This window comes from Spea bombifrons, chromosome 11 (assembly GCF_027358695.1).
Source record: "Spea bombifrons isolate aSpeBom1 chromosome 11, aSpeBom1.2.pri, whole genome shotgun sequence".
In the NCBI taxonomy this organism is placed as follows: Eukaryota; Metazoa; Chordata; class Amphibia; order Anura; family Pelobatidae; genus Spea; species Spea bombifrons.
In genome coordinates, this window is record NC_071097.1 from 28475530 (window position 1) to 28499129 (window position 23600).

Genomic DNA, 23600 nt, shown 5'->3' on the forward strand with positions numbered 1-23600 from the left:
AAGTAGCTCAATCAGCCAAAATTACACCCGCAAAACAATTCAATAAATGCAAAATAATTAAACTCTCGGAAAATGAAGCAACAATTTCTAATAATTAGTTTGCTGGAAATATATCCCTAATAATAAAATAATAGCACAAAAGGACCGGTATCCGTGGCTGCTAACATCTGCTATTATTATTCTAATATAAAAGAAAAGGACTTCTTCTACCAACTGCCAGGTTTCAAATAGGTAGTTTTACATTTTCAATGGTAAGGTGAGTATGGGTTAAATGCAAGCCATAACCTGACCTTTCCATGAAATTTCTCACTGAACTGATCCTGATGAAGTCGCAGGTTCCCAGCCAGTTCTATGTTTCCTCTACCTATGGTAGATGAAAGTGCATTTGATATTTAAAGGTGCTACTGTATCTACTCTGTTGGGTTCCACAAAATTCTAACTGAATACAACATCAGAAGCATTGTTCCTAATATCAAACGCCTTAACCTTTCCCGGAAGAACTTCTTATGGCATATATAATTTTACCATATTCATTATTTTTCAAGGAATCCTTTGCTGTCACAGATGAGCTGTTGCTACAGAAACTGAGAAAAAATTCTTAAATGTTTCTATAAGATGTAACTTTCATAGGAAAGAATAAAAAAAGACATATCTGCTAAAGTTTATTTGCTTAGCATGCTATATAGTGACATATTCCAGGGGCAGGTCCAGGGCTGCCACAGCCCCCCTGGTACAAAATCAAGGGGCAGATCGCCTAAGCCCTAAGTTTCTCGCTGCACAATATGCCGGCTACAAAGGAGATCTTTGATCTACCTGACCTATTTACGCTACAGAGACTGGGTGAGACTGATGACGTACTATTAGTGCGGCCGTCAGCTTGACATGCGTTGCTGCGTGTTACATTTTTATGCTCAAGTAGCGTGTGGCCAGCTGTAGCCAGATGGCCAGTCCAGGCCTGTTATGACACCCACAGCATAGAGACCATCGGACAGATGATTTGAAGTGTTTCATACAAAAACCTTCTCCATAGGCTATAAGTAAGCCTTTTGCGTGAAATGTTCATATATCTTACTGGCTTCTTTCTGTTTCCCCATTATGTATTATATATCCAGCCAACTTTAATTACTTTGCATGTTTTTGGACTGGGGTAGCCCAGATGATTCCGATCTTATTAAAATGTCTAAAATAAAAATAGAAGTAAATATGCTTTGAAAGCCAGGGATCGCTTTTGATTGTTCTTCAGGACAGAACTTGTAATCTCCTTTTTAGATCTTTAAGTATGTGCCAACAATCTTGAAGTTTTCTTTTTGATGTGGGGCATTTGAGCCGTGTTGGCATGTAGAGCGGGTATATCGACACAGATCACCAGCTATTGCGTTTTCAGTAAATCCACCCTGTATTATTTCATTAGAGAGCAATTTGCATATAGGATGTATAATAATTCGCAATGAGAGAGAGCAGTGTCATATTTTGCTCACCACAAACAAGCATGCTGTTTGAATTAACTCAAACTTACTGCAAATCATCTAAAATTGGTAAACCATATGTTTTCTTGAGAAACATTTTTTTTTTAATTGAGTAATAGCCCTGAAATTACATCTAATTGGCTGCTGTTTGCAAACAATTTTACAGAATTTGCAATCATCAGGAATCATAAAGGATCACCGAGGGTCACCAAAGATACCACTTTCAAGGAAAAAGATAAAAATAATTCATTTTGGGAGTAAAATAATTTCTCACTTGTCAAACTGCCATCATAACAAAATAACACAAAATTATATATAACGAGTCCAGAGCCCTCCTGTCTTCTCAATGCCCATGCTAAAGTAGCAACAAAGAAGGGCTGACCTTACTAAAAAGGTAGAATATGAGATAGTAAGACTTCTTTAGTACTTGTGATCGCGTATTGAAGTTGTATGAAACTTGTCCATGTGTCTAAGATGTTTAATTGCATGAGATTGCTCAAGCTATGGGAGGCTACTGAAGAGTTTATACTAATTTGGCCTCCAAGGTCAAAGGAACAGTAGCAGATTGGCTTCTATTTCCCTTCTTTGAGATGGTGTGGATTAAAGTATTTAGGGTAAGCTTTACTTTTTAAAGGTTGATTGCATACGTTGGTAAGGGCAACAAGGAATTTGGAGGAATCCTGAAACTGTAGCCATTAGGCAATAGACCTATACAGTATAGAACATTGTTACTGTTTGTTCCTTTTGTTGGCAACAATGTATAAAAAATGAGTGTAAATGGTACAAATACTTTATATAGTCACTATAAAAATAAACTATATGGTATGTCTGGTGAAAAATCACCCCATTGTAACTTTTAAAACAAAAATTTTGCGGTCTCCTAAAACTTTGCAGAAGTTTACGAAACTTTACCATTGTGATATAGAAACACAGGTTGCGATGGCATATAAGCCACACCTGGCCCATCTCAAAATCTTACACTTATTAGTTCTTTAGGATATTGTGATGCATATCCTATATAAAACAATAAATAAAACTAATAATAATAATAATAAATATCCTAAGCCTTTACTACACTTGCAAACAAGAATATACACCTACTCAATACCCTACATGTAAATTACTACTTTTGTGTATTATGACAATTTTCTACCCTCCACAATGAGATTGTGTTGCCTAGAACCTTAACCATTGACATTGGCCATTGACTCCTATCTTACTTACACCTCATGGCCGCATCTACTGCTGGTGCGGACAGCCAGGATATGATGCCAAATCCTAGTACCCAGCAGCAGGCGACCCTTAGACCATAAGCAAGGATACGTTTCTAATGAGGTCTATGTGGGTGGTTGCGCAGAATCTCACATTTAGTTGGGGGGTGCATAGGGGGACGCTTACCCAGGGGCCCAATAGATATAAAGATGGCCCTGCATGCATGTCAGAAACATTAATAGCCCAAATGGACATTTGGCTTGGTGAACCATGGACTGGTAGAAGCGGAAAAATAAAGCAACAGTCAAAAAGAAGAATCCATCACCGGCACACTAATAAAGTAAATATGAAGTCATAACAATGCTAAACATCATAATTCTTGAAGCTTTCAGTCTAAATATGTAGCGTATTCATGAGTTGACTATATACCAATTATTGTATCAATACACTGTTTTAGAAGGACACTGGCCAAGGCGATTGCCAAAGTAAATGATTTAACTGGGCCACCAGTAATTGTTATAGCTTGAGCTGGATTTTAGAAAACCGTATTCAGGTGACTACTTATTCTGAACACTAAGCGTACTTTAAAAACAAGTTAAGCACTCTTTTATTTGGCACAATTCTGGTCTCAAGTGAACACATTAAGTAAATTGAAATACAATGGTAGTTTGTGGAGTGCGTCCCACAGTCTGTGCCATGCATTATGTGTAAATGATTGCTAATAAATTACGTTGCGTGCCAGACGGTTCTTGCCAAAGTTTTGCAGAAACGGAAATCTGTAGCAAAGATTTGGCATTTCTAACATACAACCGAGTCTTTTTCAGAAACGTTTATATAAACACGCTGCTTTCGACGCTGGTGTATCAATAATGTTTTTGCTTTAAATTGCAGTCACCAAGATCTGCACTCAGTGCGAAATTGAGCAAAAATCGGAAAATATGAGAGTACAATTGTGTGCAAGTGACTTTGGTAAGTATGCGTCCTCTGTACTTTTTGCTTAAGTGATGCTAAAACACTTCTAGCTTTTAATGAAGTTCACTGCACTTATATTTTAAGTTAATTGATAGTCTTATAAAGATGCCGTAATGTTTAGTTGTAAATATACCATCAGAGCTCATCCTAAAAAGCCAAAAAACATAGAAACATGGAATTTGATAAGAACCATTCAGCCCGTCTAGTCTGCCCGTTTTCCTGATGTAGAGACTCAAACTTTAATTAGTCCTTGGTCTTGTCTTAGATTCAGAATCTAAATGCATGTTTACATTTCCTCGCTCCATTTGCCTCTACCACTTCTGCTGGGAAGCTGTTCCACTTATCTATCACGCTCTGACTAATGTAAACTTTCTCTATATTACATCTAAGCCCCTAACCCTCTATTTTTAGATGATGACATCTTGTTCTAACCTTTCTCCATCCTCAGATGTGGGTCCTGTTCTGTGATGCTATCACTATACCCTTGTAGCATTATCTCAAGCAGATAACTGATCAAAGGGAGCAGACAAGCATTTAGTGACAAGCGCTTTAGTGTCCAGCACTCTCTGCACTAGTCCACGATCACGTATAGCGCGCAACCTAAAGCCTACAATAAGAATAAAAGATAACAAATAATACTAATTATTAAATTGGTATTGATGTGAATGTTAAACTAACAAGGATTTAAAACCCACAAACCTAGGAAATGACATCACAAGAAAATCTTACATCACAGAAAAACAGGAGCGCTACAAAAAAGTTCTACCATATGCTTTATGTTTGCAGATATCCCCTTGGTGCCACCCAAAAAATATGGTTCTAGACATTTATATCTGAACCAATTTTATTCTACAATATAAGCAATATAGTGATGAACGCTTGCCTTTTGGATTATAATTATTTATTCTTATGATGTTTTATGATGATGAAAAAACCCGTTTAGGGTCTGGGAGCCCGGGGAAAGGAAAGCAAAAACATTTCTGTACTTTCCAGCTCACCCTATCTAATTTTATTGGGAAGATTGAGGCGCATTTCCAAGATTAACATTATGTTTAAGTGATAGGCTGTAGAATCTCAGGGTGTGGATGTTTTAATTGCAGCTGTGTATATTCCACTATGAAAAAAGAGTGTGAGCAAATTTAATCATTGTGTGATGAAGTATATAACACATACCAGATACTGTCTGGAGACTGTCAAGGGTGGTAACTTTTTTGGGGGGGGGAAAGCAAAAAAAAACAAAACGCAAAGGTATTCATGCCACCAATCCTCTATTAACCCCTTAAGGACAATGGGCGGTCCCTAAACCCATTGAAAACAATGCATGTACGGGCTTTGTCATTACGGGGTTAATATATTTTTAAGGTGGATAAAATCCATTTTTTTGTTAATTTAGCACCATTACCGAAACTAGCGTTACTAAAAATGTTCCGGGGCGGACAGTAACACCTTGGTTGGTTGATAGACTATACCTACTTAGAACATGGAAGCCAGAGAGAGGTACTTTGTGTCTTGGTTAACCAAGACATTCCGATATTGTGCTGATATTAAAGCTTATCCCTCTAAGCTATCTTCCGTCAGCTGTTTCCATAAATCACGGCCACACATATTGTTTTCATATGAAACTTTTGAACGTTTCTCGCCAAAAAAAAAAAAAAAATACTCGAGAAAGAAGGAAGCAGATTTATTCTTGTTTAGAGAAAAGTAGACATGTTGCTGCTGATGGCTCTTGTAACGGCGTTTAAATCAATTGGAAAATGACTTCCTGTGGCAAAGGCCTCTGGGTGATGTCTTGTTTAGTGAGCTAATTCGATTAGGGGGGAAAAAATCTGTTGAAAAGAATGGTTGGCTAGCAACGCAGTATGTTTAAAAGGAAAACATTTCTTAAGCCGGAGGTTAAGTCATCCTTAGAACATATAAATATATGTTTGTGCGATAAAAGACTTTGACGTTAATAAGAAAGTGCAATTTTATTTGGATTCGGATATAGGCTATTTGGTTATAAAACTACAAACGTTTAATCTGTTTGTAGAATTCCTTAAATTGGAATGTATTTAGTTTGCAATCATTTTCTAAGCCAGCCAACAGATACAACCTATGAATAATCTTATGAAGATGAAGCCATAAACCTTTAAGGCCTCACCACCATGTTTCAATGTCAAAAATGCGAAGTTGGCCATGGGCCTTCATAAGGGTATAATGAACCGCAAGGTCCCCAGTCGTACTCTTCTGGGAATATCCTCCCCTCATAGGAATATCTGACTCTTTAGCCAAAAGGCCAGCAGTAGGAGCAAAAGTTCTTGGTCCCTCGAAACGAGGGAAACCCGGGTCTTCAAAGCCAGCCCATGTCCCTCTCTAAAAACCCGAGTCTTCAGGCACCCAGCTTCCCTGTGACAATTTTAGTGCGTGCAAAATCTGCAATCGTGCAATCAAAAAGTTACACTAGTGTAGAAAACAAAAAAGTTTGAGGAAAAGGAAAAAAATAAGAAAGAACCATAGAATCCCAACACTGGCATTATCAAAAAGCATCCATCACCTGCAGGGGCGGGCTGGGCCGGGGGGCAGGGAGGCAATTGCCCCCCAGGCCGCCCGAAATCTAATCTAAACGGCCGTTGGGTGCTGATGCCGGCAGCATCAGCACTAGGCGGCCATCGCATACGGCCGTTGGGTGCTGATGCCGCCGGCCTGCACTACTTTAATACTTTTTTTAAAAATGTAATATGGCAAGCCGGATCGGCTATTAAATGAAAAAAAAAAAGTATTAAAGCAGCGCCGGCCGGCGGCATCAGCACCCAGCGGCCGTATGCGATGGCCGCCTAGTGCTGATGCTGCCGGCCGGCGCTACTTTAATACTTTATTTATTTATTTTTAATATGGCAAGCCGATCCGGCATATTAAATAAATAAAAAAAGGATTAAAGTAGCTCCGGACGGTGGCATCAGCACCCAGCGGGCGTTTAGATCAGTTTTCCAGCAGTCTGATGGCCGCATAGTGATGGGAGCAGCGTGAGGGGTGAAAGGTGAGTGCGAGGGGGCGGAGCTTTCACCCCTCACGCCACTTCACTTGACTTGCCCCCCAGGCCTTAGGCTGCCAGCCCTCCCCTGATCACCTGCTAGCCAAAAGGCCAGTGATGAAAAAAGAAAAAGTGCAAGGAAGGGTCATGAAGTGGTTTTAGGGGCTTTTACCAGCTCACCCCCAGTGAGTGCTCGGTGTACCCCTCACCAAAAACACACCCGAGACGTGCACCATTCTCAGGAGACAATAAAGGTTTGAAGTGTTTCTCTCTCTTTCTCACAACTACCACACTACATGTTACGGTGACTAAATGGAGTGATTCTGACTATATTTCCATGATAAAGGGCAGACCAGTAAATAATTATGCAATAAAACACTGCAAGCACAAGTATGAAGGTTGTGGACCCACTAACACACTACTCAACCCTATCCGCCCCCCCCAAATAAAGACAGACACCCCCATCTGGATTTAAACAGGACACAGCATTTATTAAAGTTCTCCAGCATATTTTAGTAGCCAAGAACAACACAGACCATGAACATTAACATTTATTATAAATAATCCAAACTCATATAAATAACTTAAAACAATAACAGAAAATAACCTAAAACCGTTCTTGCCTGGCTCCACTAAAATCCTTCTGGATGCTCACCTACCCCCTCGTCAGCGACAAATTCCCCCTAACTGTCACCAGATACCCTTTACAAAACACCCCCTATCCAAAAATAACCAATCACACCGTACTCACCCCCACTCACCCCCTGTCCATTAGACTACGCTAGCTCCCAGAGGGCTAAGCAGGGGTCAGACCGTGTCCTCAAGCTAATGACTACACACTGGAAAATTAAAACACAAAGAAGAAATTTGGGAAAATATAATGAGACAAAGATGTTTACTCTGGTTGAAATGTTTTAACGGAAAGGGGAAAAAATTCTGTTACCAAAAATATATATACAGTATATATATATATATATAAAACTCATAATAATAAGACAAAATTGTTAAACAAACAATAACACACACAGATTATACACACCTTTTTTGTCATTTAATAGTGTAAATTTTATATTTAAAAAGCAGTGGCTGTATTTAGAACACCAAATGAAGCGTAATGGTTGTTAAACTTAAACCTAATGTACGCTGTACCGGTTGTACCAATGCTCTTCTATCATGGAATCATGGAATTCTTAATAAACTTCAAAATAGGCAAAGCATTTGAGAAAGTCCAGAGTCACTTCAGACGTAGACAGGGTATACAAAGACGTGTACAACGAAATCCAGGATCATTAGCAGCAGTGCCTGACCTCCCACTACTACGTTAAGCTTAAAGGATAGGCAAGGATTAGATGTGCAGCCCTGGAGACGATTACTACCCTAATCAATATCATTTAAAGAAAAAAGCTGCACCCCTCACTGATAGGCACTAAGTATAACGGCTGCGTGTCCAAACTAGTTAGCTCTGTCATTAAAGTGCCAGTCTCATGATGTCACTAATATACCTTCATAATGACATCACTGTTGCTTAATGAATCATTTTAAGTAACCTCTAGATTGTAAATTCATTTGTGCAGGCCCCTCTTCACCTGTTGTTTCTGTAAGTCAAATTGTTATGTTATATACTACTTGTTATGTCTTGTCTAGCCATTGTACAGCGCTACGGAACTTGATGGCGCTATATAAAACAATAAATAATAATACATTACGAAGGAGAGCTGCTACACACCTGTCAGTGGCTAACCCTACTAGGTCAATGAAACATATTTAAAAAAAAAAAATTGGGGCTGAGTATGGAACAATCACTAAAATATTCAGTTGGTTGCCATGTCTCTTATTAAGTATTGTGTGTTTAACAATTTAAGCGCCAGAGGCATTTTGAAGCATAATAATGCCCTATTCTTGTCTGGCGCGCAAAGATTTAACAGCATCTTTTTTGTATACTAAATATTAGCATGAAACAGGTTTATTGGGCCTTTATGATCTTGAAAGTTACGTATATATTTTCTTTCATATCTTTCCCATATTTACTTTATATTAGTTTCGCATCCTCTCCAAAAGACTATTATCAGGAAATCTAAATCAAATATACAGGCGTTATTTGAGTCCGGTTTGGGTTCTCGTTTTCATATTTGTTTATATATTTTTAAAGGCTGCAAGCAATTTCTGTTTCTGATTAATATGGCCGATAACGTGTTTGGTATAAGTTAACATGTTCTGTTCATTATGACATTTGGCAGAGAAGGATTAATCAACTGTAATTTCCTTTGAGGCTTTGTGATTGAGAAGAATATACTAGTTTACTACCCAAAATGTATGATAGGTTGTGAAGTGCATGCAAGGATAAATCAAATCCAGAGAAATGTACCCAGATTTACTAAAATGTGGTGTAAATGAAACAGTTTGACTCAACTGCAACCGTATCAAACCCAGGGAATGACTAATGGTTAATGGATTCTTGATACCCCATCAGTTTAAGAATTGCCCATCACCCCTTCTGAGAACACATCTTATGACACTATATCTTATATATTGACCTAAATACATTATAGCATTAACTAATAGAACAGCAATTATGTTCTTGAATGAGTTTCAATAAATTTAAGGTGTTCTAATAATAATAATTTTAGTGCTGGCCTAGGCTGAGTAGGCCTAGGGTGGCAGGTCAAGGGCGGTGGCAGCTCCTCTGCAGCTCAACTATGATCCTGATCTCCCTATTGGATAATCAGGCTGCCTATAACAAGCCTGGTTTAAAGGGATATCATTGATCTCCCCAACCGGCCCATTAACACTATGGAGGGCTGCGTTGCATATCGTTTCCTTTAGTTTCCTTTAAAAGTATGGATATAATGTCATATCCCCGTGCCCAGTAGTAAGGACAGCCGCGTTTGAGGTGGCGCTGACCTGGGTGAGGCCTAGGGGAGCACTGAAGATAACTCAGTCGAGAACCGACATAATTTAAATAGCTTGCCCTGTAATAAGTTCCTGCTTGGAAGAGTCTCAAATTGTAGCTGAAATGTGCCATTAAAGAACAAAAACCTCCATTAGTCTCGCCCTTTCGTGGGCGCTTTATTAGTATATTTAATCTTATCTGTCTTGTATATTATTTTATTATCAGCACACTGGCCGGTATTGCAGGGGTCCAGTGGCTGAACCACTGGCTCATATTGAAAAGCAACTAATGTAAATCTGAATCGCTGTTTGTCTACATGTTTATGTAATTGGGTACAAAGTAATACCTCTAAACATAAAACTGGCAACAAAGATACACAAAGTGTTCAACGACATGCAGCAGGATTCCAATCTCTGCTTTGTGCATTAGCTCTTAGTATTACTACTTGTGTTAAGCGAACACCAAGCTTGGTTAAAACAAGGCAAATAGTGATTTTGTAAGAACCCGGAGTCCTTGCTGGAAGAGTTCCCAGCACATAACACATTTATTCATTTGAAAAAAAGTTTTCATTTTGTGGACTACAAAAATATAACAAACCAACAGAAAATTGAATCAGTCTATGTGTTACTGGAATTGTCCAAATGGTGTCCAAGTTAAAGCTAGGTTGTTGATTTGTTCCTCCTCTCTCCTTCGCTCCTCTAAAATCTAAGCTGGATATAAAACATCTTTCTATTAAAAGATACAGAATGGGCAGCAAGTCAGTAGGTGGGCATCCCGGGCATCGGTCTGCAAGCAAGAAGCAGGTATTATAAATACAAGGATAGGGGATAGGTGGTGGTCCATTATAGCATGCCCTGTCCCCCACTTCCAGTATATACAGTACAACCCATTACGTAATGTGATAAATTGCAATGGTCAAGGATTTACCCATGAAGCACCCATGTGCATAAGGCACCTTAAAAAAGTATTGTTTTACGCACAGTGTTTTTTAGGCAACGACTTCACTCCAAAGTCTGCGCTCAAAACACAGCTGCTTCCAAAGACTTATTTGAGAAAATGCTCACAGCCGCCTCGCTAATATCAATATTGTTTTTTTGACGGTTTCATTTTTGTTCTCCATTAACCCCCACCTGAAATTTGGAGCTTGTAACATTGTTTACACATCGAAATACTACATTGACTTCAAGAATTTGCCTCCTAATTACTTCCATTAGTTAAACCATAGTTTACAGTCATAGAAACAGCTGAGACCCATACATTTCACACTGCCCCGGAATGCAAATCACAGCTAAACTGTGTGAATACGAACGGCCCTTAATTAAAAATCATTACGGGACAGAATAAGTAAAAAGTCCTTGTCATGCTTTGCTGACTACTATCCTTACTCACCCTCCCTATCTGTCAACTCAGACAGTGTTACTTCATAAATTGTAGATAGCAAAGCCAAGAAACAGTGTGGAGGAGGAAACTGTCTTTTTGGCTGAGTTCCCTCAAATCCTGGCATGAGATGGGTGTTGTGGGAAGCTGAATAATAGCCAAATTGGATGGTAAGAAGTTTATCTTTCTAGTATAGATAGTCAGCTCCTCAATATGGGAGGATTAATTAGCATTATCTATTATTTATAAAGTGCCATACTGCTATTATAAAGGAGGGAAATGAGAACACTATGTTTAAGACAATTCATGTTATCTCTGGACTTTCAATAAAGTTGTTGCAGGATCAACAACTTGTGAGAATATCTCAGCGTAATGTTCATCTCACTTGGGAATTATCTCAGACTAAGTTCACTCTCTTTGACAGCTCATTCACATACATCTCCCAATGTTGAATTAATGAACCTGAATGAATGAATGCATATTTGATATGAGGGTGCCGGGGCAGTGCCCTAATTCAATGTATAGCCAGGGGAGGGTTGGCATCTTCTGGCATCGGGGGTATGTAAAGCCAAGTCAACATTACCACCACTGTAACAAAAACATGGAAACACAGACACACAAACACTAACATACATACTTTCTGTAACTCTCGGGCAAACACTCACTCTGACATCCACTACACATACTCACTCTAATGCTCAGGCACAAACTCACTCACTAAGCCCCGAATCCACAAGCGGGCCTGCTCTGGAGAATTAGAACCAGACCATAGGGCAATTCATCCCCCTGGGCCAGCCTTTCCCTCTATATAGCTGACTTGGGGAAAAAAACCTGGAGAAACTCATACTGGATGTACTTGCAAAGAGAAAACTTGCTATACTTGCTTCCAACTGGAAAAATCCCCTTAGTTCCCCATTACTTTTCACTCTCCCCATCAGTAATGCCTGCAAAAGCAATAAATTGATATTATATTTTATTGGAAAATATATTTCTTAATGCTATAAAGCAAACAGCTACTGGGCCAATTAGCAGTATTAGCAGTAGGGGGGAAAAGGTTCTATCTCACAAAATTAACCTACAAATGAGGGCTCTGGCATGACCTAGTGGAGGGCATTTTATAGCCCAATGAGAACCTGGGATCTCTCTGGTCCCCGCGTCCGCTGGTCAGTTTCTTCTTCCCCAAGCTACGAAGTGATATTTAGCCACATCCACTCCCCAACCACCCTGACCCTTCATGAAGTCTCTCGCCCCAGAAGAGAGAGTGCTCTGGCTAGCTTACCAGGAGAAGTTCCCAGGTATGCCATTGCCTATGGGTACCTAAAATCCAAATGTAGTCATGCCTCTTCAGAATACTCGAATCTTTCATACAGCTGATCGGCTACAAAATGAAATATTTTAGAAAACTGGAGCATCATATTACTGAAAAGGGAAAAATCAAAACTGACCATTCAGAATGTAAGAATGTTTGCCGGGCCCTAGCCGTAACATGTTATTTTATGGTGACTAATACACAACATTTACATAGGGAAGCTATTTGCATTTTAAGCACATGATTTTCATTTTACAAACTACCCGTCTGTAAATAAAAACGCTGCCAGGAGTTTTCCTGCCAAGTTTTGCTGTCAACAGCTTGGTGACTGTGAAATATGGAGCGACCCACCATGAGTTTTCTTACAAGTTGAGGAATGAAGCTGAGTGCAAGCAAAACATTCGTTACCAATCAATATCTTTTAATATCAGCATTGCTTTTCAAACTCGTCCAAACGCCGTCCTTAGAAACAATCGCTTCACAGGATTTTAGTGATATGTCTAGAGTTCTCTTGAAATTTTGATAGATTTATGCCTCTTAATCTATTCCACATGTGGAGTTTCCTCTCCACTCAATAATCTCACTTTCCTTTTTTTAAAAAAAGTTAACCCTTTCATCCTGGGTTTTAATTTATTGTATAACGGAGAAAGTATGAGTGGTTATTCACGTTAGAGTGAGATTCAATTTGGCTAGTAAAAAAAATAGAATTCTTAGGGACAAAGAATATTGTTTGGCACATTCCATGTTGCATTCAATAGCGATCGAAAGTAAGAGGGCCTGTGAATGTAAAGGTTTAAGACCTTTTGCTGATGCATCCGCTACAATGAAGCATGAAAAACAAATCAGGCCACAAAGATACTGATCTGCTGTTTCAGCACTAGATGTCTAGGAACAATAAGTCACAGATGTTCCTGAAAGTTCCATGTCCCACCTGCAACCCTTGCAATTTGTAGTTACCCTACTGTGAAATTGTATGTGAATTATTTAGAGCTGGTAGGGAGCCTACCCTTGTGGGACGCAGCCAGGACTGCCCACTGACATCGGTTGGTGGTCCCAATGTTGTCCATTGGCGGCCCCGCTGACATCGGGGGGCACTCCCGATTATGTCAGTGGGCGTTCCCGATGACATTGTGGGAAATACCCCCATTAATAGGCAAAATAGGCAGGGAGTGCGTCAGGACCTCGATCCCGCGACCCTGAGAATTCTGGTGTTGACCCAGAGAACTGGAGAAACGGCTCTTCTCGATGGAGTTCTCTATTCCAAGCCTGAAAAGTTGGCAGGTATGCTCATCTCCCATTGATTAGAATAGGAGTTCTACTGAGCATGTGCAAGAAGCATACCCTGATACACTCCCTGCTTTCAGTAGAGGCAGCTGGGGGGAGGAGACAGAAAAACTCCAATAACTAAAGAATGCCTGCACTGATTTACATTTAGTACAAAGCACTGGAACACACGAAAAATGGGCTCCAATTTGAATTTAACATGGATGAGATAATTCTTTATCAATAGAAACACTTATGGTTACTGTTTTTTTCACGGAGAGAACAATATCTCAGCAGAAAACTGTTCTCATGGCAAAGGCAACCCACAAATCAGAGCGGAAGTGTAGACACCATAACTGCAATTTCGCAAAAATGTAACATGGAAATAGAAATGCATCTAACAATAGCAAGAAAATCCTTCTTTTATTCTGTACATTATACTAATGACTAGAGATTAACCCTAGATGTTTAACCCTTTCAGTACTAGAAAACTATTGCATACACTCTGGCACTAGAAAAAAAACATTAGACACAGAAAGGGATTAGCTGCAGCACAATGGTTAATTGAAAGCAGAAATTCAGTACCTTGTCATACTTAATACACTAATTACCCCGTAGTTTAACAAGAGAACAAGCTCTTAAGACCGTGAGTTAAATAGCATGTGTTTGCCTTAAAATATTTTTCATTACTTAACGGAAACCTGAAATAAGGTACCATCTTCTCCTGTCCCTCTGCATAGAATCTTTACACAGTTCTCGCCTACGTTAAACACTTAACTATATTAATTAAAGTCCAAATGTTGAAAATTACATTTTGCAGTGTAAACTCTATAAGAAGGCATATTTGCTGAATTATGGAGGTTTAATGATATGGGTCATTAGAAGAGTCAGCTGCAGCACTTCTTGTGTGGCAAAAGTAAATTGTCTGTCTGCAGTAATCCGGACCTCGATGTTTATGCAAACTACTCAGGCATTCAGGCGGTTAAAATATCTATGGAATTGGAGAGTACCATTACAGTAGCAACTGCAACACAATTAAATATGACACCATTAGTGTATAGAGTCCTATGCAAAATTCAATAGCCATGACAACATTTAATATCTGGCAAATATGTCGCATGTGAGACAGGCCGTGCCATTTTTCAACATTTAGAATGCAAATGTAAGGATAGACCTTTGTGCATGATCCCATACATTGTAGAAGCTTCAGCTCCTCCACTCCTACTTCCACCCATTGGGACCCTTTTTTGAGCTTTCAATCCCCCCTGCCCCATGCAGCTGCTCCAAGTCACCTGGTACTAAGACCAACCCTGGCAAAAACACCAATTTGGTCTGTCGGTGAATTTGCCAATTTTCAGGGTCACACAGCCTAAGGATAACTCCTTTCTTTTTTTATCTTTATCTACTGTTATTGACACTTTATCACTGTTGTGTCCAGAATATCTTTACCTCCTGAAAGTTATGGTTTTCTTGAGGACTTTTATTAGATCCATATGGTTGTCGCCATTAATTATTCATTGCAATTAAATATTTGTTAAAGGGTTAACATTTAAAGTGTCACAGGGTCAGTTGATAAAGTTCCTGTTATGTATATAGCTCAGATAATAAGACCTCTAAGATGACTTTCAAGATATATTCTTAGCAAAGCATTAATGTTTGCCTTCATCTGGATCATTCCACTTGGGGATCTCTGGGATAGGGTGAGCTCAAAAAGACCCATTTATATATCCCTCCTAAAATCTTTTACATGAATTGTATAAGCAAAGGTGTTCCTATCCTGAAACAAAACATACAAAATACAACTAATTTATCACAATTGTTAGATGGCAATGCTGGACCTTTTCCACATTAATTCCCTGTCAAACTCTTCCATCTTCAAAACATGTCTGCAGTTTGGAAAGTAAAGTGATGACTTGTTAGAGCTAGAAGCATGTGAGATATAGCTTTCCCTTATACTTCAATTACTCTTGTTAAAAAGGGGGCACATGGCTTGTGTCTTACCAAATTAACAAGGAAGTCCTGCCTCGTATCAGCTTGACAGGTCTGCTCTGTTCCTAAAGACTATGAACGATAACCTTGTGTAGAATCCTTTCCATTAAGGGAAGCTTGTCTCTTGGCTTAAATGAAACACGTTGTTTTAAAAAGTTCCTTGCGTTCATTGTGTACATTTGTAGATTTCTAAGGTATTGTTCTCAAACTCACATAGCCAACATATACATAACACTGTGTTATGACTCTGACCCGGGGGAACAGGGTTTCACATGGAGACTCAAGGTCAAACTCAGACAGTTCCCTGGTATGATAGGACATTAATAAAAAGATGATTCACACAGTCATCAGAAAGCACAGAAATGGTCTAATAAATATATATGACAGCTAGAAGGGCATTGAATATTAGCCACCTTGGCTAACTGTTCCCCACCTACTTAGACATGAAGTCTGGACAGACTGTGGGATTGGTGGTGATGGTGTCAGCGTTTGTTAGAGATACTGTAACTCTGAGAGACTGTCACTGCTTACACATTATGTGCTGTGTCTAAGATCCCGGCAGGATTCCTGCCATAGCTGGATTTAGGCCGGGGTATTCTGCACTCCCTCGCCAGCAGTTTGGAAACACAGAGAGGGACTTCCCAAAAGCAGCCTGTCTAGTTTCTATGGCATGAAGGACCTGATCGCACCCCAGAGAGGAAAGGCACTGCTAGGCATCAAACCACAGTGGGGAGGTGGCATTTATTTTCCTCCCTTTAGCCTGTGGTAAATAGCCTGCTCATATATCATGTACACGGCCCTTCTTAGTCATATTGAAATGATATAATAGTGACAAAGATTAATTCATACCCGCCAGCGGTACCTTCCATGGTACCAGGAAACCGAATGACGCATGAGACATGTGGTATGGTGACGTGACACACGGGCATTCCAATAGAACCCCCCATCTCTGCCTCTTTCCCGCATGAACAGTGCTTGATTCAGGCCCCATGCACGCAAGAACTGCCTTATAAACAGGACTTTGCCCGTGATAACTTTTGTTGAACTTTTGCGAGGGCTGTCACGGCCGTGCTGCATCTACGTTATTGTTACAATGGATATGGTAGGTGCTCGCGCCAAAGATAGGTTCAGATTTTTTAATTTGAATTACAAAGTTATAATTTATTTAAAATACAAATAATATAATAAATACAAGACAGTTTTAAAATAAATCCTGATTGTTGTATTGTATAAATTGTGTCTAAAATTGATTCTTTTAAAATTGCGTCTTGTATTTTTTGTATTTTAAATTAACTTTGTAATTCAAATGAAGAAAGTCTCTACCTATCCTTGGCGCTAGCACCTACCATATCCATAGCTACCTCTTATCCTCATTCGGGAACTGCTCCAATTAGTCGTCTCAAACAGCCAACGCTTTTCTTTTTCTCTTTTGACTTTTCTTTCTCTTCTCTCTCCCATTCACTCTATCTACCCCCGGCGCAGGTCTATACACATTTTCTTATCTATCTTATATTTGGATTATTGATTCCTATCATAAAATTGAAAAGAAAGGTTATTTGCTAAATGTAAATTTACATATTTCAGTGCAGAGTTAATGTTTAATGGGTTTGATAACATTTAACACTGAGTTTAGTGGTTGCATGGCTGGTTTTTCTGCCAATGGTATTAATACGATGGTATAAAGCCCCTTGTATATTTATAGCACGTAATAGTGAGTTTAATCATATCATGCTTATCGACTTGCTTCATTTTTCCGTGCAAGAAATACATGTTTAGGTAAGCACTGAAGTATGAAACGGTCAAAGTTATCCTGATGCTTAATTGTCAGCATGTGTGCGCAGTCGGTGGCTTGTTTAATGCCGGCGTTGAATTCAGTGGTATGTTTAATATACTTCAAAGTATGCTGTAGGAATTAGTTATCTATAGGAAGCCCGATAAGCATGTATTAGTTAACTTTGAAGTACTTGTTACTGAATGCTAGCAGTTACATGGTTCAGTCATTTTTCATTCATGTCAATGCTGGTCAACTTATCGCGTTCCTCATTACAAAGAATTTTGATAATAGGGAAGAACAATAAGGCTATGTTCGGATAAGGAATCTCGAATGCAACGCACCTTAACGAACATTTAACAACGTATCAAGGGCACCAATTATGGGTATTACAAAAACTTATCTCTGAAACAATATTGTGAGGCTTTTGAGTCTATTCACAAAGAATTGCTTTGAATATTTTAAAAAAAAAATATAGAAGTTCAAAATTACTTAGCAGGCAACTAACTAAAGCAAAAGTATTCAAGGATAACTCATTGTGTAGAATGTTGTAAAACACCAATAACCAAACTAGAAAATTGCTAATAATATTATATGTGAAATAAATCAAAGTAAATAAAACATTCATTAAAAGCAAATTGGAAAAGTTTACTCCCATAAACGTAGATTTCTGTTATAATCTATATTAAAGTTGTTTAATTATGTATCATCGTTTGAGGGTCCATTGGTGTTATTATATCATGATGAAAATAGCTTTTTTTTTCTTTATAAATAATAATCTCAGACACCCTAGATCATTTGTAATCACTAAATATCTTAAAACTCTTATATGATCTGCTAGGAAGGTAGGACACAATACAATATATCTTAAAGAATAATACCAGTAAACCAAGCAACAGACTAAAGAGTCACTTTGCCCCCCCCAACACAAACTTTTTAAGATTTTCCATTATGTTTGTAGTAGAGAGGGGTTAGTTAAAGCTTGGCAACGAAAAGTATATAAAATTCTCGGCAGGCTGTTGCACGTTCCCATGAGATTGGCCCAAAGCAGATTATCAGTATTTTGAGACACAGAAGTGTGGAAGGATTTATAACACCCCAAGTCTGGGTTTCCTAGCCATATTATATAATATGTTTAATTAAAATAGCATTTCCCCCCAGAAAATTGTCCTATACAACCTCACTCAGTATAAAACCTTCTACCTTTTTTGTCTGTTAACAGGGATGTTGTTTTTTTAACTGTTTTTTACTTATAATAAGTATCTTAATAGAAATATTAACAAAAGAAAAAAAATATTATTATTGTTTTGCTACTGTTACAAGACATTTGATTAATGCTAGCATAAATACAAAAGCTAATATTTCAGATAAGTCCTTTATCAGTTTTTAACAATGACTGCAGGGAGGGACTGGGAAGTTACATCAGGCCAGGACTGGCCATCTGGCACACCGAGTAAATGCCTGGTGGGCCACTAGCCAACAGCAGCCCCGGGCCTTAAAGTTCCAGCGCCGCCTCATCATCACCATCACAATATGTGGTGTCGTGCGTTTGTGTCACAGTAATATATTCTACACAGTCGTATTGTTTCAACCAATGAATGACCAGAAACAATTAGATTGCGTCAGTAAATGAACTATAATTCCACCAAGTTAAACTGCGGGCATACAGAACACAAAATATAAACCATATCCAGCTACAAATAGCAATCATTTTACAAAAATAGCTCTGTCTGACACATACAGGGATCTAAATCCAGGTTATATTAAAAAAAAAACCCTCACACATTAAAACTGCAGCCTGGAGACTGGCACATTTTCAAGTACTGTTCTCTGATAGAACTTATTAAAATGATTTAAGTACAAGACTCATAAGACGGTACCCATCTGAATTGGTACACATATTCCTAAATTCATATTATACATTTAAAAGGCCTTTTCAGACGGTACACAGGACCATAGACTTAAGGGTTTTTGTGTTGTAGTTATTTAGAGAGCTAGGTCCAGGTATTGGCCAACTTTAGAGACTCTTTAGAGATTCCACAAAGTTCTTAGTTGTCACATTGATTCAGCATGGGAGGTCTGGAGCTTAGTTCTCTGAATATTTAGATCAACCAAAAAAAACCCAGAAAAGTCCCACTGCTACAGAAAAACCCCTGCATTTAAAGTTAGAAATCATTTTTTCTTGAATCAACCTACCACGACGAGAACTAACAGTAAAGGCAATCTTTTTTTTTTTGAAGTTTCAATATGTATGTAGGATACTGTTCTAGTTTATGGCAGGACTACTTTCACAAACATGGGGCAGTGTGTTAGCTTATTAAGTGTCAACAAGCTTACCGTTCTTGCAATATATCGTCCCGATATTAGAGAACTGCTTGGTCCGTTAAAAATAAGGAATAACACTTTTCAGAGTGAGAAAAGCTCACACGATGTTTCAATTTGTATATTTTAAGACCTTGGACACTTAAGGATTTCACGCACAATATCAATTTTCTAAATGAAAAATCATATGCTCCGGGGGAGGTGCACTTAGAGTTAAACCTTTAGGATTTCAGCATAATTTCAGTTTTGTGGCTTTAATTAGCGTAAAATCATCTTAAATAGCACCAACTTCATAATATTCATCAGGATTATTCAAATGTATTCTTTCCAAATCATTTACTGATCACATGGCTAGCAAAACATTCTAGGGTGTCCTCGTGTAGATTGCCTTAAAAGAACAGCCACCCAATAATTAATAATTTCTTGGGACCCAAAACCCTCTGTTTATCATCTGTATTCCCAATGTCTTTGTTTTCTGGACATGTAGAATATTTGTTGGGTATTAGTGTATCAGAGTTTTCTAGAGTCCTATACATTATGTGTATAAAGAATAGAAATTTGGTTTATAAATAAACTAAAATAACTGCCTCATTGACATAAATAAGTGGTGCATCAACCACATCAAGCATTCCAGTGAAGCCCCACCCCTAACCTCTAACCACACCCACTAAGACAAAAGTGCCCCTCTTTTGTAGGTATGCTTGTATGGGCAGACGCTCACGGATTAACGAGAACAGGAGGCAGATATGATGCTTAGATAACCGAGAGACATGGATAGTGGAGTGAACATAGCTTGCTTTATTATATTCATGTTACTTGGGCATGAGAGCCTTTTAAACAACAAATTATTCAGACCCAAAGATTGTCCGTGACTTTTTATGAGGATGTTCTGCCATTTACTGAGACTCCACTTTCTTGTTGTAAAAGTATTGTTCTAGATACACATCACATTTAAAGCTACATACAATTTAGTAGACAATATTTCATTTACTGTACAATGCTCTGAACTTTGGTACATTTGCTATACTTTATTAGTTGTATGCTACTTCTGCCTATCCAGCTTCCATTCCCTGCTATGATATAACATGGTAAGAAGAGCAAAAATCGTATAATTCTTACATTTTAGGTTTCTCTAAACAACACTGTTAGCTTATTAAACCTAACGAGAACCTAATTTCTCCTGCCTACTATGAGTTAAGATTCCCTCGACAGGCATATCAAAGAAAAATGATTGATGCTGCCTTATCTAAAGAATTTGGTCTAGAGCAAAGTAAATGACTGATAAGTTGGGATGGGTGAAATGCTCTACAAAAGCCAAAACATGGAGGAAAACACTTCTCATTGCCAAGGGAAGTATAATGTTATATATATAAAACAGTGGCATCAGGAAGACTCAAATCTCCCTGCTCCTCCACCACACAGACTCTGTTACCTAATTATACTAATTACAAAATGATTAAGGTTCCACTTCATAACAAAAAAACATAATTTTGAGCAAGACAGAATCCCTCCAGGACTATAAACTATAATAGACCTAAATACCGTACATTTAGCACAAATGTTTAATGCCCACTAATCACTTCCATCCGACCCATCAATAGTAAGCTGGTGGCAATGTGTAGGATGCCTTACACACAAAATTATGAATGGTCCAAAGTCTTTAATCACAGCAGACCAGCTGACTCTATTGCGGCCCCCAACTATCTTTGAAAATCCTCCATTAGACTCCAATGAAACACATTTTCTGTTCTTAAACAACAGTTTCCCTTTCAAATAAAGAGACACAAGCTGAATTACTTGGACTGTCTAAAAAGACATCGCTAAACCACATTCCTTGGCATTAGTAGAGGTCTTTTGGTAAAGTATTATTCTGTAGCACAAAGGTGTTTGAACTTTTTTTTCACAATAAAATATGGAACTTTTCACAGGCTAACAGAAATAAAATATGTGTTGCAGCGATTCTCCAAAGCAGCTATTAATCCATCAATTTGGTTTACAAGTTTTATGCAGAGATTACATTGTTTACTGAATCTTAAAAAGCTTTGCTTTTTCACCATTATGTAATATTTTGGCACATTCAACCTTGTCTTGAGACATAATAAATTACTTTCTCGATAAGGAAAATAGACAGCCCTGTAACACTCGGTTGTGTACGCATTTTACTTTCCAGCGAGACTGACTTGTTTTTTTGAACTCTTTCCAGTTCTACGGATGCGCATTAAAGAGGTGAAGATTGAGAATGGAGATCGTAAGCTCATAGCGGCTCAAAAGAAGAAAAAAGTTCTAAAAGCTGGGAAGCTGAAGAGGAAAGAATTCCGTAAGCTTGTCCTCTACATAAAGAACGCTGCAGGATGCCCGTGTCCCCAGCTCGATAACTTAAGCGGCAGCTTCCTCATTATGGGTCGGAAGGTGGACAATAAGCTTCTTCTAACTGCTATATACAAATGGGACAAAAAGAGCAAGGACATGAAGTACGCTGTGAACTTCATGTTCTCCTATCCATGCTCCGACACCATCTCCCATGGTGGATCACACGTGGGATCTTTTCGCTAAAGCTGCTTTTCGAGAGAACTTATGTGCCACCCTTTCCCAGCCTTACCAAATGGATTTTATATTTTAGTAATAGCAGTAACATAGTATACTCGGCTTAAAAAAAGAAAGATTACTAGGGTGGTCAAGTTGAGTGGTACAGCTGACAGGGTGAAGAATGTGAGTTTTTGAAGAAGAGACCTTGTGAATTAAGAAAGAATTGTGATGTGGATCTTCGTCTGAAGAATATGTTAAAACACATTTTGTAAGCGGTTCAAGAAGGCGACTGAAACACTATGTTTATAGTTCCAACTATGTCACGCTTGTTGAAAGCATTAGTGTTCTTAGCTGAAATGTATTAAGTCGCTAGCGGTATAACACACGAGGTTCTTACAGACTCGTGGTTCACCCGTGACTGGGCAACCTTATTTTATTATAAACTATCCTCAATAGCATATCACATTAGCATACCGTAATTCTTTGTAAGTACATTATGCAGCTGTATGGAGAAATTTTCATCTTAAATCGTTGTATATGGTAGGTTTTGATTCATGGGTTAGCATAGATGACAAATGGACTCTGTCATGCAGAAGGTCCCAAGTGTATGGGTTCTTGGAACAATCCGTGGCCAAGCAGTTAGCAAATATATAAATGTTTAGATAAAAAATATTCTATTACCTATTTTTTTTTCAGACTTGTGCGTCACAGTAAACCTCTCCGTGCCTCTATGCCCTAGCATGTATATCACAAATATATACATAAACTTATTTGTTGGATGATATGAGAATTTAAAATGCTCTTAGACTGCCTTAAAAAAAAGTTTTTATGCTTTGAAGACAATTTGAAAGAAACGAATGTGATTATACCGGGGTACGTGTATCTAAATAGTTAAAAATAAAAGGGTTTTTTTCGGATTAATTTTCTATTTGCGTATGGAGCAGTAGGGAATTTGCCAGTTTAATACGCCATGTCCACATCAACAAAATAAAGTAGTAACTAATAAATAGTTGAATTAAAATATGAAAATGGAATAAACGCGTACAAGTGTTTATCTCGCTGTGTATCCAGAATACAATTGTTCCCCGGTAATTCACTTCAGCGAAAACATTAATATGTAAACTAGGACGTGCAGTCAGAAGGTCTCTGTTCATTGTTCTCTGAGAGCTCTCCGTTTCGTTTCTGATCACTGCTGTATCGGGATTTGCATAGAAAGTCAGTTTTGCTTAAATCGTGTTTTCTAGATATTAATTCCAAACTGAAAAATAAATGTGTTTTTCCTGTTATTAATCACAACTCAAACTATGCCGCGGACATGTAATAGTTCCTATAGGGAAGAAAGGTCCATTGCTTCTCCTCCTATTCCTGTCTAGAGGTTCCACCAGCAAAAGAAAAAGTACATTATTAATTATTTGAACAATATAAGTTTTGGGAATATGGTGTTTGCATTCTATTCAAGTAAATATAGATACATCCAAACTCATTATTTGGTT

General features: G+C 38.3%; 1 protein-coding gene across 1 annotated transcript in view; it reads left to right on the forward strand.

Annotated features, from left to right (window-relative positions):
- SFRP5 (secreted frizzled related protein 5) overlaps nt 1–23215 on the forward strand; it is a 36413-nt gene extending 13198 nt beyond the window's left edge. The window contains exons 2-3 of the mRNA XM_053451334.1: nt 3570–3647; nt 21785–23215. Of these exons, the coding sequence (XP_053307309.1) occupies nt 3570–3647; nt 21785–22134 (428 nt within the window). The 3' untranslated portion in view covers nt 22135–23215. The remainder of the gene's footprint in view (nt 1–3569; nt 3648–21784) is intronic.
- The last annotated feature ends 385 nt before the right edge of the window (nt 23216–23600 follow it).